Source organism: Rhinolophus sinicus, chromosome 15 (assembly GCF_057876585.1).
Source record: "Rhinolophus sinicus isolate RSI-liver-muscle chromosome 15, RSI-T2T, whole genome shotgun sequence".
NCBI lineage: Eukaryota > Metazoa > Chordata > Mammalia > Chiroptera > Rhinolophidae > Rhinolophus > Rhinolophus sinicus.
The window spans coordinates 84,311,768-84,324,719 of NC_142515.1; the positions used below are offsets into that span (position 1 = coordinate 84,311,768).

Here is a 12,952-nt window from a genome sequence, read left to right on the forward strand (position 1 = left end):
TAGGTGTTGGAGGGCGCCGAGCCGCAGCGTGCCCCGGGCAGGGGCGGGGCCGGTCCACAGAGGGGCCGTGGGTGGGTGGAAGGGTAGGGCGGGTGTGGGGAGGATAGTCCAGGGAGGGTGCGAGTCCCGGGAGGATGTGGGGCCAGGGTGAGGGTGGACAGAGTCGCTGGATGAGGGGAAGGGGATGGGCCGGGTCTGGGGGTGCATCCGGGCAGGGGGCGGGTCCCGGGAGGGAGTGGGGGGAGTCGGTGGAGGGGATGAGTCCAGGGGCGGGGCGGGGGCGGGGCGCGCGGGGCGGGTCCGGGGCCGAGGCGGGTCGGGGAGAGGGCTGGTCCCGGCTGCCCCATCCTGGTCGGGCGCAGAGCGGGGCGCATGGCGCCGGGCGCACGGCGCGGGGGCTGTGAACAAAGGGCCCCCGGCGGCGCAGCGGGGACGGAGGCGCTCGGACCCCGGCCCCGGCCCAACCCCGGCCCGCCCCTCTCCCCCGGCGCGGCGCCTCCGCAGAGCCGGAAAATGTGGGGCGCCCTGCTCTGGTCGCCGCTCTGGCTCCTGCTGCTGCTTTCGCCGCGGGACGGCGTGCACGCTGCACAGCCCCAGGCCCCGTGAGTAGCCCCGGGCGACAGAGGAAGCTGGCCTCTTTCTCGGGGTGGTGGTCTCAAAGACTGGCTCAGAGAGGTGCAACGACCTGTTCAACGCCACACAGCGTCCGCGCTGGGCGGTACCTAGAGTCTCATTTTCCGACCCCCACGCGTCGGACTGGGAAAGGGGGCAACCTGAGGCTTTAGAAGTGGCCCCGTGGAGGTACAGGGACTCCCCAGAGCTCAGGCTGCGATCTACCCCCACCCCACCTCGCCCCTTGGTGTGACGGGGCTATCTTTGGGGTGGCAATTTCAAGTTGTCCTTGACATGAAGGGAAGAAATAGAGTCTTGGCTGAGAAATAGGAGAGACCTACGTTCCGTCTTCCTTTGGAGGGCTTGGTGGTGGGGGAGGAAGTGTTTGTTTGGCTTCCACATTTTTCTTGAGGTTTGCTTACAGAGCTTCTGGTGGGTTGACACAGTGAGGAGGTGAATTAACTAGATGCTAAGGAGAATTTCCCATGAGCTGGCTTCAGAGGGAATTTTTCCAAATCTGCCAAGTTTGGGTGAGCCTTGCAAGGCTGTGGGTTCAGGGGGCCTGCCTCCAGTTGCCCAAGCTCAGCCACTTCGTCCATCTCAGCCTTTTTGAGGTGGCTTGTCTAAGCAGCTCATGTTTAGGAGTTCCCAGAAAACAGGTCACCAGTGGGACTGGGTGGGCGGTAGCGCTTCCAGCTGCACTGCTCCTTTGGGATCACAGTGTGAAAAGTAAGACACCGCACTGCACTTTGGGCAATGGGATTCCCCTCCACTGGGCTTTGCGAAGTTGGAACCCAGCAAACTTTTAAGGGGGCACCCTTTGGAATATCCGATCTCAGCCAAGGCATGACTTTTGTTCCCTTGGATCATTCAGCAATGTCCAGAGGCATTTTGGGGTTGTCACGTTCACTGGGTGGGGGCCACAGATGCTGCTAAACATCCTGCCATGCACAACACAGGTCATCCCCCAACACAAAGCATGACCAGGCCCTACATGAGAGCCCCTGCCTTGTAAGGGCCAAGTTCAGAGTCCCTTTGTTGCAGAGTTTTAAACAGAGTGTTTGACTAAATTCACCCTGGGATGTTAACCACTGTTACGTGAAATGGAACCGCCCACGCTGGGATACATTGACCGACTCAGGGTTCCAGATTAACCGGCCTCTGAGCTGTGGTCCATCTGCCTGATGGAACTCGTTTTAGAAATAGCCCTGATACTCACTTCCGTGCCCTGTGTGGTTTTTCCATGAGGATTCCCTGGCCTCAGAAAGCAGCATGGATTTATACTGTTGTAAGGCCAACACTGTGTATAGTTTACCAAACACCACCTTTCTCAGGTCCACAGGAAGAGAAGCCAGTGTCAGCCCAGAAGCCAGGCTTGGCAGTGACCAGCTGGCGAGCACACCGACAGCTGCAGCTCCTAACCCACAGGAAACATTCGTTTGGTTCCGTCGGGTCCTCCAGGCCTTTGGGTGAAGATGCTAACCCAGATCTGGATAAGGGCTAACCAAGGAAAACAAACACGTGGATTGTATATTTCCCAGATGTTCTTCCACACTCAGCACATGCTACGTGCCATGGGAGGCCCTAGGGGTTAGCTGGGATCTGGACAGAAAGACTCCATCCTAAAGGAGGCCACATTCCTGTGTGGCAGCGAGACGGGACACATAGGAGCCCAGGGTCACTATATGCCCAGGGTGGTGCTGGAGTTAGATAGTAACCACATGTCCCTAGGGTGACTGTGTACTCCGGATAGTACAGGACATACTCAGGGTCATTGCATGCTCTGTGCACGGCTGAGACCAGCACTGTACAAGGAAGCTCAGGGTCTTTGCACCCTTTGGTCAGTGCTGGAGCCAGACACGTCACATATGAAGCAAGGGTCTTCCCATGCTCAAGACAGTACATGTCCATTCCCAGTGTCCCTGCATGCTCTGTTGGTTGCTGGAGTTGGATAGAACACATAGGATCCAGGGTCAGTACACATTCTGGTCAGTACATCCATGAAACCCAGGGTCACTGCATGCTCTAGAAGGTACAGTTACATACCCAGGATCGATGCATGCTCTGTGCTTGATGGGGGCCAGACACTGCACACAAGAAACCAGTCTGCAGCTATTGGTTGGTGCTGGAGTCAGACAGAACATGGGACCCCAGGGTTACTACTTATTCCAGTCATTGCTTGATCTGGCCACTGCACCTATGAAACTAGAGTCTTTGCATACTCTTGTTCGTGCTGGAGTCATATAGTAGATGGTAAGTCCCCAAGGTCCTTGCAGGCTCCGCTCAGTCCTGCAGTCGGACAGTACATGTAGGAACCCAGGGTGTGTGAACGCTAGTCGTTGTTCAAGCCGGACAGAACACAGTGGGTTCCCACGGTCAGTGCTGTGGCCAGATGGTACTCAACAGGAACCTGTTGTGTCTTTTGAAATGCCAAACTTTTCATGAAGTTTTTTTTTTTCCCCCAAGTCAAGTTGTTGTCCTTTCAGTCTTAGTTGTGGAGGGCACAGCTCAACTCCGGGTCCAGTCACTGTTTTCTAGTTGCAGGGAGCGCAGACCACCATCCCTTGCAGGAGTCAAACCAGTAACCTTGTGGTTGAGAGGACATGCTCCAACCAACTGAGCCATCCGGGAGGCAGCTCAGCTCAAGGTGCCATGTTCAATCTTAGTTGCAGGGGGCGGAGCCCACCATCCCTTGCGGGACTCGAGGAGTTGAACCGGCAACCTTGTGGTTGAGAGCCCACTCGCCCATGTGGGAATCGAACCACCAGCCTTTGGAGTCAGGAGCACAGAGCTCCAACCGCCTGAGCCACCGGGCCGGCCTTCATGAAGTTTTAATGAAGTCTAGTTTATCAGTGATTTCTTTGATGGATTGTGCTTTTAGTATCTTATTCACGAAATCTTTGCCTAACTGAAACTCACAAAGCCTTTCTCCTATGTTTTCTTCTAGTGCTTTTATAGTTTTACATTTAGATCTCTGACCCACATTGAGTTCCTGTTAGTGTATTGTGTGTGATAAGGGTCTAAATTCATCTTTTTTAGCGTGTGGACGTTGGGCTGTCTCAGAGAAGATTTTGAGAAATGAAAATCTTTCCTCATCTCAATGCCTGGCCCAGTGTTTTCCCTTTCGCCTGTTTCCTTCTGTGCCCATAGTAGTGCACAGTTGGAATTATGCTGCCTTTGCTGCTGGGCCTCTTGGCACTTGTTGCATTGTGAGCGGGTCCCGTGGTTACAGATGAGGCTTTGTGGTTTTCAGTGGAAGGCTGCAGAATATGAGGAGGCGGGAACTCAGGTGGGGAAGCCTTGGCCCAGGTCAGGTGCCCTCTCCTACCTGTCTGTGTCATCTGGTGCACGTGCCTTCTCTTTCTGCAAGGTCAGCTTTTGTGTCTGGAAAGCAGGATAATGACCCGTTTTCTCCAGAAGTGTCTTCACAGTCAAGCTGAGGATTTGCGGTCAGAGAGGGCTGTTTTGATTCCATTGTTTATGGAACTTTTCCTGTTTCATGCCATTTAGTTTGTTTTCAGGTTTTGTTCTTAAAATTAATGCCGCAGGAAGCTCTTTGCTTCTTTTCACTGGGTCTGGGCCACCTGAGTCAAATCCTGGTCTCTCAGTGATGCAGACACGTGACTTGGCTTCTCCAGGGTTTGAGTTTGGACTCTGTAAATGGGAGATGTTCTCACTTCTCGTAGGGTGGCTATGAGGAAGAAGTAGGGTCCTACCCATTACTCAGCCAACAGGGGAGAGTATTTCCGGCTGGGTGCCACATGTGCAAAGGTCCTATAGCAGAGAAAAAGCCAGAGGCCAGAATACAGAAACCAAAGGGCAGTGTGGTACTGGGTAGATCCAGAGAGCCCAGATTCTTACCTAAGTGGGGGGGCTTTAGAGGTGAATAAGCCAGTCCATGGTCTTCAGGAGCTCACAGATTGGTGGGGGAAAACAGATGCATAAAACGACCGTGCTGTCAGAGTGTGGTCAGGCATAGGCAGGAGTCTGCCCAGGGTGCACCCTGACCCAGCCAGGGTGGTAATGAGGCCAGGTGTGGGTCAGACAACCCTTGGTCTTCACTGTGGTTCTCCTCTCCTACAGGGGCTATTTGATCACTGCACCCTCTGTCTTCCGCTCGGGAGTGGAGGAAGTCATCAGCGTGACCATCTTTAACTCCCCAAGGGAAGTCATGGTCCAGGTTCAGCTGGTGGCCCAGGGCGAGGCTGTGGCACGGAACCAGGGAGCCATCCTGGGTAGGTCCTTGGGGTGCTTGGCCGGGGCTTCCTCTCCCTTTGCACAGTGGAGCCATTTGCTGGACTTTAGGGCTCCAGCAGGGTGGGTACTGCTTTGCCTCCTCCCACCCTACCTCTCCAGGACCCCTGTAGGGGGAGGGAAGCCAGGTTGAGTTCTCCCCATTTCACAGATGGAGAGAGTAAGGCCCAGGAGGGACAGCCACCTGCCTAGTCTGGGAAATCAGAGTGCTTTGTTCCCTCGGCAGCCCAGGTTCTAAGGGTGCAAATCTGGACGGAGTCAGGCACGCTTCTGTGTCAGTTTGGCCGGTGGTGGGCCTGGGGCCCGGAGGGAGTCCTGTGACCATATCAGACTTCCATTGAGCTCTCAGTACTCCTGTGGTTTTAGACCCAAAACTGGGCGCACAACCGGCCTGTCACTAAGTGGAGCTCAGGCCCTCAGCCTGCCTCTCACCCACTCTCCTTAGTAAACTGCAGATAACAGCAGTGCTGACCTCCGGACACACGAGAGCAGGGCCCCACCGCAGGGGCGCCCAGTGTGGCAGAGCAGCTAACTTATTCTTCATGCAGAGCCGGGTGCACAGGGATGATGCTGGGGCCCCAGTGGGACAGCACCTGTCCCCGGGGGGACATGGGGCGGCTGGCTTGGAGTGGAAATTAGGAGAAGGTCGTGTATGGACACGGTGCAGGCAGTCCCACTCCGGTGGCTAGCCCCAAAATCCCACTCAGGGTGACTTCAGCAACAGAGAGTTTAGGGGCTCTCATAACTAGAAAAATCCACAGGCATCACTGGCCATCTTCTGGCCCCACTTCTGGATGGGCCTGTGTCTCCTCAAAGCTCAGAGGGAATGAGGGGGTTCCCAGGACCTCTGGGGAGAGCCCCAGGTTCCCCTCTGATTGGCCCATCTTCGCTCATGTGCTCAGGCCTGAGCCAATCACTGATCAGGGGGAAGACCTATGTACATTTGCACAGAGCCCCAAACCACATGGACTGGGAGCTGGGTAGGTGGTTCCCCCAAAGAAATGGGGGTTTGGCTAGCAGGAAATCGGGGAATTGAGTCTGGGAGGCAGAAACAGTAGATGCCTAATCAAGTCCTGGAGGCCAGAAAGCCTGGAGAGGTGTCAGAGTAGCAAATGACTCCTTTTGGGTAGAAGAGAGAGGTGATGGGAGACCAGTCAGCTCCACTGGAGTGAGGTCCACTGGGGACCTCAGTCTCCTCTTCTTTCTCTCCACACTTCTCCTGTTCCTCTTCCCTGGAGTTTTTGCTTTGCTCCCCTCACAGCTTACCTTGGACAGGGGCCAGGGGTGAAGTGAATCAAGTACGCAGGCCGGCCAACTTTCCCCTGAATAGCTTGGCTTTGTCCATCCCCTCCGGCCTTCAGCTCTTGCCAGTTTGGAGGAAATCTCTCACTTCTGCCAATCCCAGCCCAGCCCAAGCCAGACCAGCATGACCCAGGTGTATGTGTGTCCACAGAAAATCCCTGTAGGTTGAGAAAGCCCTTGTTTATAAAGCTGTAGGCCGGAGGGGCAGGAAAACACTGCTCCTGATTTAACCGTTCTCGTTTTATTTTCATTTTTTAGATAAAGGGACAATCAAACTCAAGGTAAGCTATGAATTTTTAAAATCATAAACCCTACCTGGGAAATAAAAAATTGAATTGGAATGGGATAAGAAACATTGCATGTGTTTGGAGAAAAGTCATTAACAGTAATATACAAAAATGAATGGTGAAGAAAAAGTTTAGAAAAGAAGAAAAGTCACCCGTAATCCCATTCCCCATACTTTTCACTTTTTCATGTTTCCTACGAACCCTTGTCCACATGAAGACATTTTCTTTCATAGTTGCAATTAAAGGATATACACCATGGTGTTTCCTGCTGTTTTCTCTAAACATATTACATAAACATACCTCCATGTTTTCAACTCTCTGTAATTGTACATTGTCTTCTGTTATAAACAGCCTCCGATTGCATCTCTTTTATATACAGTTGACCTTTGAACAATGCAGGGATTACCAGCACCCGTTCCCACCTGGTGCAGCCAGAAATTTGCATATAACTTTTGACTCGCCAAAACTTAACTGTAATCTGCCCTCAGTATCCATAGAGGATTGGTTTCAAGACCCCCTTGCAGATACCAAAATCCATGGGTGTTCAAGTCCCTTACATAAAATGGTGTAGAACAATGCATACAGTTAGCTTTCCACACCCGTGGATTCCCAGCCACAGGTCGAAAATTCTGTTTTCAACCACAGATGCAAAACCCACAGATATGGACGCCTAACTGTATTTATTAAAAAAAATCCGTAATTCAAGCCCGTGTTGTTCAAGGGTCAACTGTACTAATTTACTAACCTCCCACCTTGTACACGGTTAGATTTTTTAAAAATTGTTTTGAGGATTTGGATAATGTCATCCAAAAGTTGCAAGCGTCTTTGTATGTAAAGTTACACTAGCATTCTGGATACCTGCCTCAGTCTAATTACCAGGTCAAGAGCCAGGCCTCCTGCTCGGTCCTGTTTTGTCTTAGAAAACAGCAGGGCTCACACACGGCACCACCTGCCATACATTAGACACCAGATTTCCCGCAGCTGCGTTGGCATTGAATATTATGATTTGAAAATTATTTTACGGACCAAACTACACTGTAGGTAATTCTCTGATGTGGGTTTTTAAACTGGAGTCCTTGGAGCTCAAGGGGTTTGTAAGCCCTGAAATTGTAGGCGTTTACTGGGTTAGCTAGTCCTTAACTTTTACCAGATGCTCAGAGGAGTCCCTGAATGAATGGGCTAACTCGAGAATCATTCTGAATTATAATGTGCCCTCCCCCAGTGATCACCATGAAGTCTGAGGTGGTTCCTCTTCCAGCGGGATGTGTCATTAGTGCCTAAGTGCTGTGGCACAGAGGGCAATAGTAGAACCTTTTTTTTTTAAATTAGTTTCAGGTGCACAAAACAATGTAATAGACATTTCTCATTTATATCCCTCACACAGTGACAACCTAGAACCCTTTCTTTAAGGCAGCATTTCCCACCTGATAGGGAGGGATGTTTAGTCCCTCCCCTCCCCGCGGCCCCCACCCCCCCACCCCCGGGACTTTGGCAATGTCTAGAGACATGTCACTCTTGGGGAGGAGGGTTGCTACTGGCATCTAGTGAGTGGAGACCAGGGGTGCTGCTCAACACCCCCACAGTGCCCAGGACAGCCCTCCCACCAAGAACGAGCCAGCCCCTGATGTCAACAGTTGGGAAACCCTTGATAAGTACCCTGCAGCTACGCTTGCCGACTTTCTCTGAGCGGATCTGTTTTCTGGTGAGGCAGAAAGCAGGGATGCCCCGGGCAGGGGTTAAGATTGTGCGCTTTCCCTGGCCATCGCACACAAGAAGGCACTCTTCCCAGGGTAGGTGCTGTGGATTTGTATGGAGACCGATGAAGGGCTGTATAACTCTGGGAGAGGGGGGTCAGTGGATCTTGACCCACTAGATGACAGTAGCATCCTCATCTGCAGATAATGACAACCAGAAATGTCCCCTGTGGAGGGGGAAGAATCCTTCCCACCTCTACCCCAAGTTGAGAAATGCTCATCTAGAGCTATTCTAAGGATCCAAGACCCTTTGGGGGAGTCTCTAGTCTGTTGAGCAGCATTCCTGACCTCCACCCACTAGATGTCAGTAACACTCCCCCCCCCCCCCGACACCCCTCCCCCCCGTTCTCCACTAGCTGTGATACCCGAAAATGTCTCCAGAAACTGCCAAGTGCCCCCTGGGGGGCACAGTCACCCCTGGATGAGCACCCCAACCCTAGACCTCTACGTTGCTTTCCCAACACCAAGGTCCCTTCCAGGGCGACACCCCATTTCCAAAGCTCCGTGTTCTGCCGGCAGGTGCCCACGGGGCTCCAGGGCCAGGCCCTCCTGAAGGTGTGGGGCCTTGGCTGGCAAGCAGAGGAGGGCCCCCTGTTCCACAACCAGACATCAGTGACCGTGGATGGCCGGGGAGCCTCTGTGTTCATCCAGACTGACAAGCCAGTGTACAGGCCCCAGCACCGAGGTGGGTGGCTGGCATGGGCCAGGGGGAGGGCTGGTCACTGTCTGGAGCTGCTACAAGCCTCTCTTCTTTCTTCCAGTGCTCATAAGTGTCTTCACCGTCACCCCAGACCTGAGGCCGGTCAGCGAGAAGGTGAGGTTGGCTTCTAAAACCATGTGTCTGGGACACACCCACTTGAAATACCCTGGCCAAGGCCACCATCAGCAACTGGCTTTTCTTCCCGGCCCCTTTCCAATTTCTACCTCCATTTCCGGTTCCTTTCTAGCGCTCCATGTCTCCTGGGAGGCCCAGGAGGAGGTCTGGGACCTAGGGAGGCAAGATCGCTGGTGGGTGCTCTGTTCCTCAATAAGGGCTCCCCAGGGGTCCCCAAAGTGGTCAGTGCCCCTCCATGCAAGCTTCAGAAGGATTTAAGTAGCTGTGGATCATCATTTGAAATCCCAGTAGCCCTGCATTTATTTAACTTGTATTAGAAAGAAAATATAACTACACATCAGACCTATCATTTCTCCTTCGAAATAAACATATCCACAGAAAGAGGGCATTGATTTTCTTGTAACCTTTTATTTGGAAATAACTTCAGACACACAGAAAAGTTGGAAGAACAGCACAGAGAGATCCCGAATACTTTCATATAGCCCAGGGATCGACAAACTTTCTATAAAGGGCTGGGTAGTAGGTTTGTTCAGGTCTCCAGGCTGTTGCAACTGCTGTTGTGATGTAAACTCAGCCACAGACATATGTGTATGAATGGGCATGGCTGGGTGCCAATAAAACTTTATTTACACAAACAGTCAGAGGTCCGGATTTGGCTTGAGGGCTGTAGTTGGCCAAGCTCTGATCTGGAGCAATGGTTCGCAAACTTGAGTGCGCATCTGATTTCCCTGGGAGACTTGTTCAGACAGAGATGGCTGGGCCCTCCCCAGAGTTCTTGATTCAGGAGTTTCTTGGGGAGGGGCCTGAGGATCTGTGTTTCTAAAAAATTCCCAGTTGATGTTGCTGCTGGTCTGGGGAACACACTCTAGAGTCACCAATTTCTCTCTCTCTCTCTCCCCACATATATACCTGTATACTTACAAAATTATTTTAATGATAAATCGTTTGAGAATACTTTGCAAATATCACATCTTTTTAGCCCTGAACACCTGTATCCTTTCAGAAGAAGAACATTCTCGCGTACAACCAAAGTAGCAGAATCACATTTAGGAATTTTGACATCAATACAATAGTATTACCTAATATAAAACCCACATTGTTCCAATGACATCCTTGATAGCGTGTTGCTTTGCTGGTCCAGCCTCTAGTCCAGACCATGTGTTGTGTGCAATCATCATGACTCCTGGCGTCCTTAAATCTGAATCACTTCTTTCTGTGTCTTTCATGATGTTGACATTTTTGAAGGGAGTCCAGGCGGTTGTTTTGCAGGACTCCCCCTGAGGGGCTGGCCTGCTAGTTCTCTGTGGCCAGGTTCAGGCTGTGTGTCTCGGGGCGGGATCTGCAGGAGCCATGCTGGGCCTCCCGCCTGTGTTGTGTTGGGAAGCACCTGACCTTGGTTTGTCCCGTTGTGAGTGATGTAAGTGCCGCCAGTGCAGGTTCAGGTAGAGTTCAGCCTGTTTCTCCCCCCAAAAGTCTGTATTTACCCTTCATGGCCAATAAGTAATCTGTGAGGGACACTTGAGACTCTGTGGACATCCTGTTACCCATTAGACGCTCACCTGCTAGTTCTAGCATCCACAGATAATTCGAAAATGAATCCGAACTTGCCGTGAAGATTGCAAAGTGGTGATTTTTCCAGCTCTGTTATTTTTTCTACATATCTTAATTGACATTCTATTGTAAGGAGGAGCTTTCAGAAAGGCATTAATTTTGAAGAAAGATTTAAATAAACTGTACGTGCACTATGTAGCAAGATGTGAGCGTGGTGGTCTACAGGCTACTTCAGTTTAGGGAGCCCTGATGGGGGGACGTGTAAGGTGGGTATTGCATGCGTCCCTGAGTACTAAATGCGTGGGGCATATCAATGAGCAGAGCAGACATGGACCCCACCACCATCGGGCTCATATTCTGGAAAATAATCTTGCAGAGTTCCTGGTGGCCAGCCTAGAAGAGCAGTTCTGTGGGTACACAAAACTTTTTCTTAACTTCCATCATCCCAAGTTTCTGTGCTTTTTCATTGGATATTTTAATGCACTTGCCCATGTTCTGGATGCAGCCTTGTAAACTCACCTCAGTGTCTGAGTTCCTTCTGCCAAGGAAGGCTTCGTACCTAACCCCCGCTTCCTGGAGGACATTTGTTTGTTTCCATGTTTTCACTGTTGTCAGAAATGCTGCCAGGGTTACCTGTTTTCGCGAACCTTCTTTCCCACTGGCACATCCTTCCTCAGGCTCAACTGGACCCCAGGAGCAGGGTTCTGGGGTCCACAGCCAGGGCAGTGTTGAAGGCCCTGCATGTGTGTGTGTGTGTTTTGCTTTCTGAGTGGACGGTGCTGAATTCGTGCACCCAGAAGTTCGAGGAGGTCCACAGCCTTCCCTGGGGAGGAGGCAGGGCTCAGTCACTTGACATCAGCTGCTGTCCAATATGCAGTTATTGTTAGGAAGCGCTTGACACACACGGTAGAAGGGCAGAGCCCTGGATGTGTGCGGCTACCTGTTTTCCTTGGAGGTTGGTCAAGGGCCTGTGCTGGGTGAGACCCAAGGATAAAAATCACAAGAAATTGATTGTCAGCCCAGATACCCCTGGACACACAGTCAGCCCTGAGCTAATGGGAACGGACCCACGCCCGTGGGGTCAGCCATGCATGGGGACCAGGCAGGGCATGATGTAGGGGACAGGAATCATGGCTGTGCAAGCTGTGCCCTCTGCAGGAGAGTTCTGAGTCTTGGTCAGAGTCGGTGGTGACCAGTTTGATGTCATAGGCACTGGCTCACTTCCAGGCTCCAGGCAGGTGCTGGGGCAGGGGCGGGGGTCAGAGATGGAAGCGCATGTTCTGGGCCTTCGAGGAACCTGGCACTTGCTGCCTGAGAAAATACCCCAATGACAGTCTAGGAGGGCTACCTGGCGGGGCCATCCCTGGTTGGAGGTGGAGGGCAGTCTAGAAGGGAGGACAGGACCATGATGGGGGGCGGGGAGCACAGAGGCCCCGAGAAAGGGCTTGACCACGCCACCCTCATCGCCAGCGGCAACTGCATGAGTTTGCTAAGGCTGCTGTCACTAAGTGTTATATAAATCGGGTAGGCTAAGCAACAGAAATTAATTCTCTCCCAGTTCTGGAGGCCGGAAGTCCAAGATGAAGGTGTCAGCAGGGTTGGTTCCCTCTGAGGGCCTTGAGGAAAGAATCTGTTCTCGGATGCTCTCCTTGGCTTGTCGCTGGCTGTCTTCTCCCTCTGTCTTCATATCATCTTCCTCTACGCATGTCTATGTCCAAATTGCCCCTTCTTATAAGGACACCAGGCCTATTTGATAAGGACCTACTCTAATGACCTCATTTTAAGTTGATTATCTCGATAAAGAACTATTTCCAAATATAGTCACATTCTGAGGTACTGGGGGTTAGGATGTCACATATGAGGTGTTTTTTTTTTTGGGGGGGGGCACAATTCAACCCCTAATAGTGACTGTGTTTTCTGACGGATCCAGGCCGTGCATGGATGAAGACACAGCATGCACCGAGGGTTGGGGGATTTCGGGGGTGTTTGCTCACTGTCTCTCTCTGTCTTTGTTGCAGCTGGAAGCCTACATCCTGGTGAGTGGTCTGCCCGCCTCAGCTCTGACTTCCAGCCTGGTTAGCCCGCGTTCGGCGAGACCCGGTCTACACCCACTGCCTGCCCCTCTGGGTTGATCCCTGCCCGCTCAGCGCCTCACAAAGCTGGGACCTGGTCCATTCCAGTTCCCGGGGTCCACCATGGGACAGGCCAAGCATGCATCTGTCTGTCTCTTTGTAGATTGCATGCAGGTTACTAAATGGTGATCCCTAATTGGTGAGACAAACCCAGCCTGGCCTCTTCTGCCCCTTTGTCCTCAGATAAGTCCCTTCTATTTCCCAAGCTCTTGTTTGCTCCCATGT

The 12,952-nt window shown here is 52.1% G+C and overlaps 1 protein-coding gene across 6 annotated transcripts in view; it reads left to right on the forward strand.

Moving 5' to 3' along the window:
• Nucleotides 1–309: 309 nt before the first annotated feature.
• CPAMD8 (C3 and PZP like alpha-2-macroglobulin domain containing 8) overlaps nucleotides 310–12,952 on the forward strand; it is a 65,116-nt gene continuing 52,473 nt past the window's right edge. For 2 of the 6 annotated variants that reach the window (XR_012498065.2, XM_074337967.2), the window contains exons 1-6: nucleotides 310–602; nucleotides 4,696–4,847; nucleotides 6,427–6,449; nucleotides 8,678–8,894; nucleotides 8,971–9,023; nucleotides 12,614–12,631. Coding sequence is in view for 5 of the 6 variants with exons in the window: in XM_074337967.2 (XP_074194068.2) it covers nucleotides 373–602; nucleotides 4,696–4,847; nucleotides 6,427–6,449; nucleotides 8,678–8,894; nucleotides 8,971–9,023; nucleotides 12,614–12,631 (693 nt within the window). In the remaining variant the exon portion in view is untranslated. The remainder of the gene's footprint in view (nucleotides 603–4,695; nucleotides 4,848–6,426; nucleotides 6,450–8,677; nucleotides 8,895–8,970; nucleotides 9,024–12,613; nucleotides 12,632–12,952) is intronic. The other 4 variants (XM_074337963.2, XM_074337964.2, XM_074337965.2 and 1 more) reach the window with 3 other exon arrangements.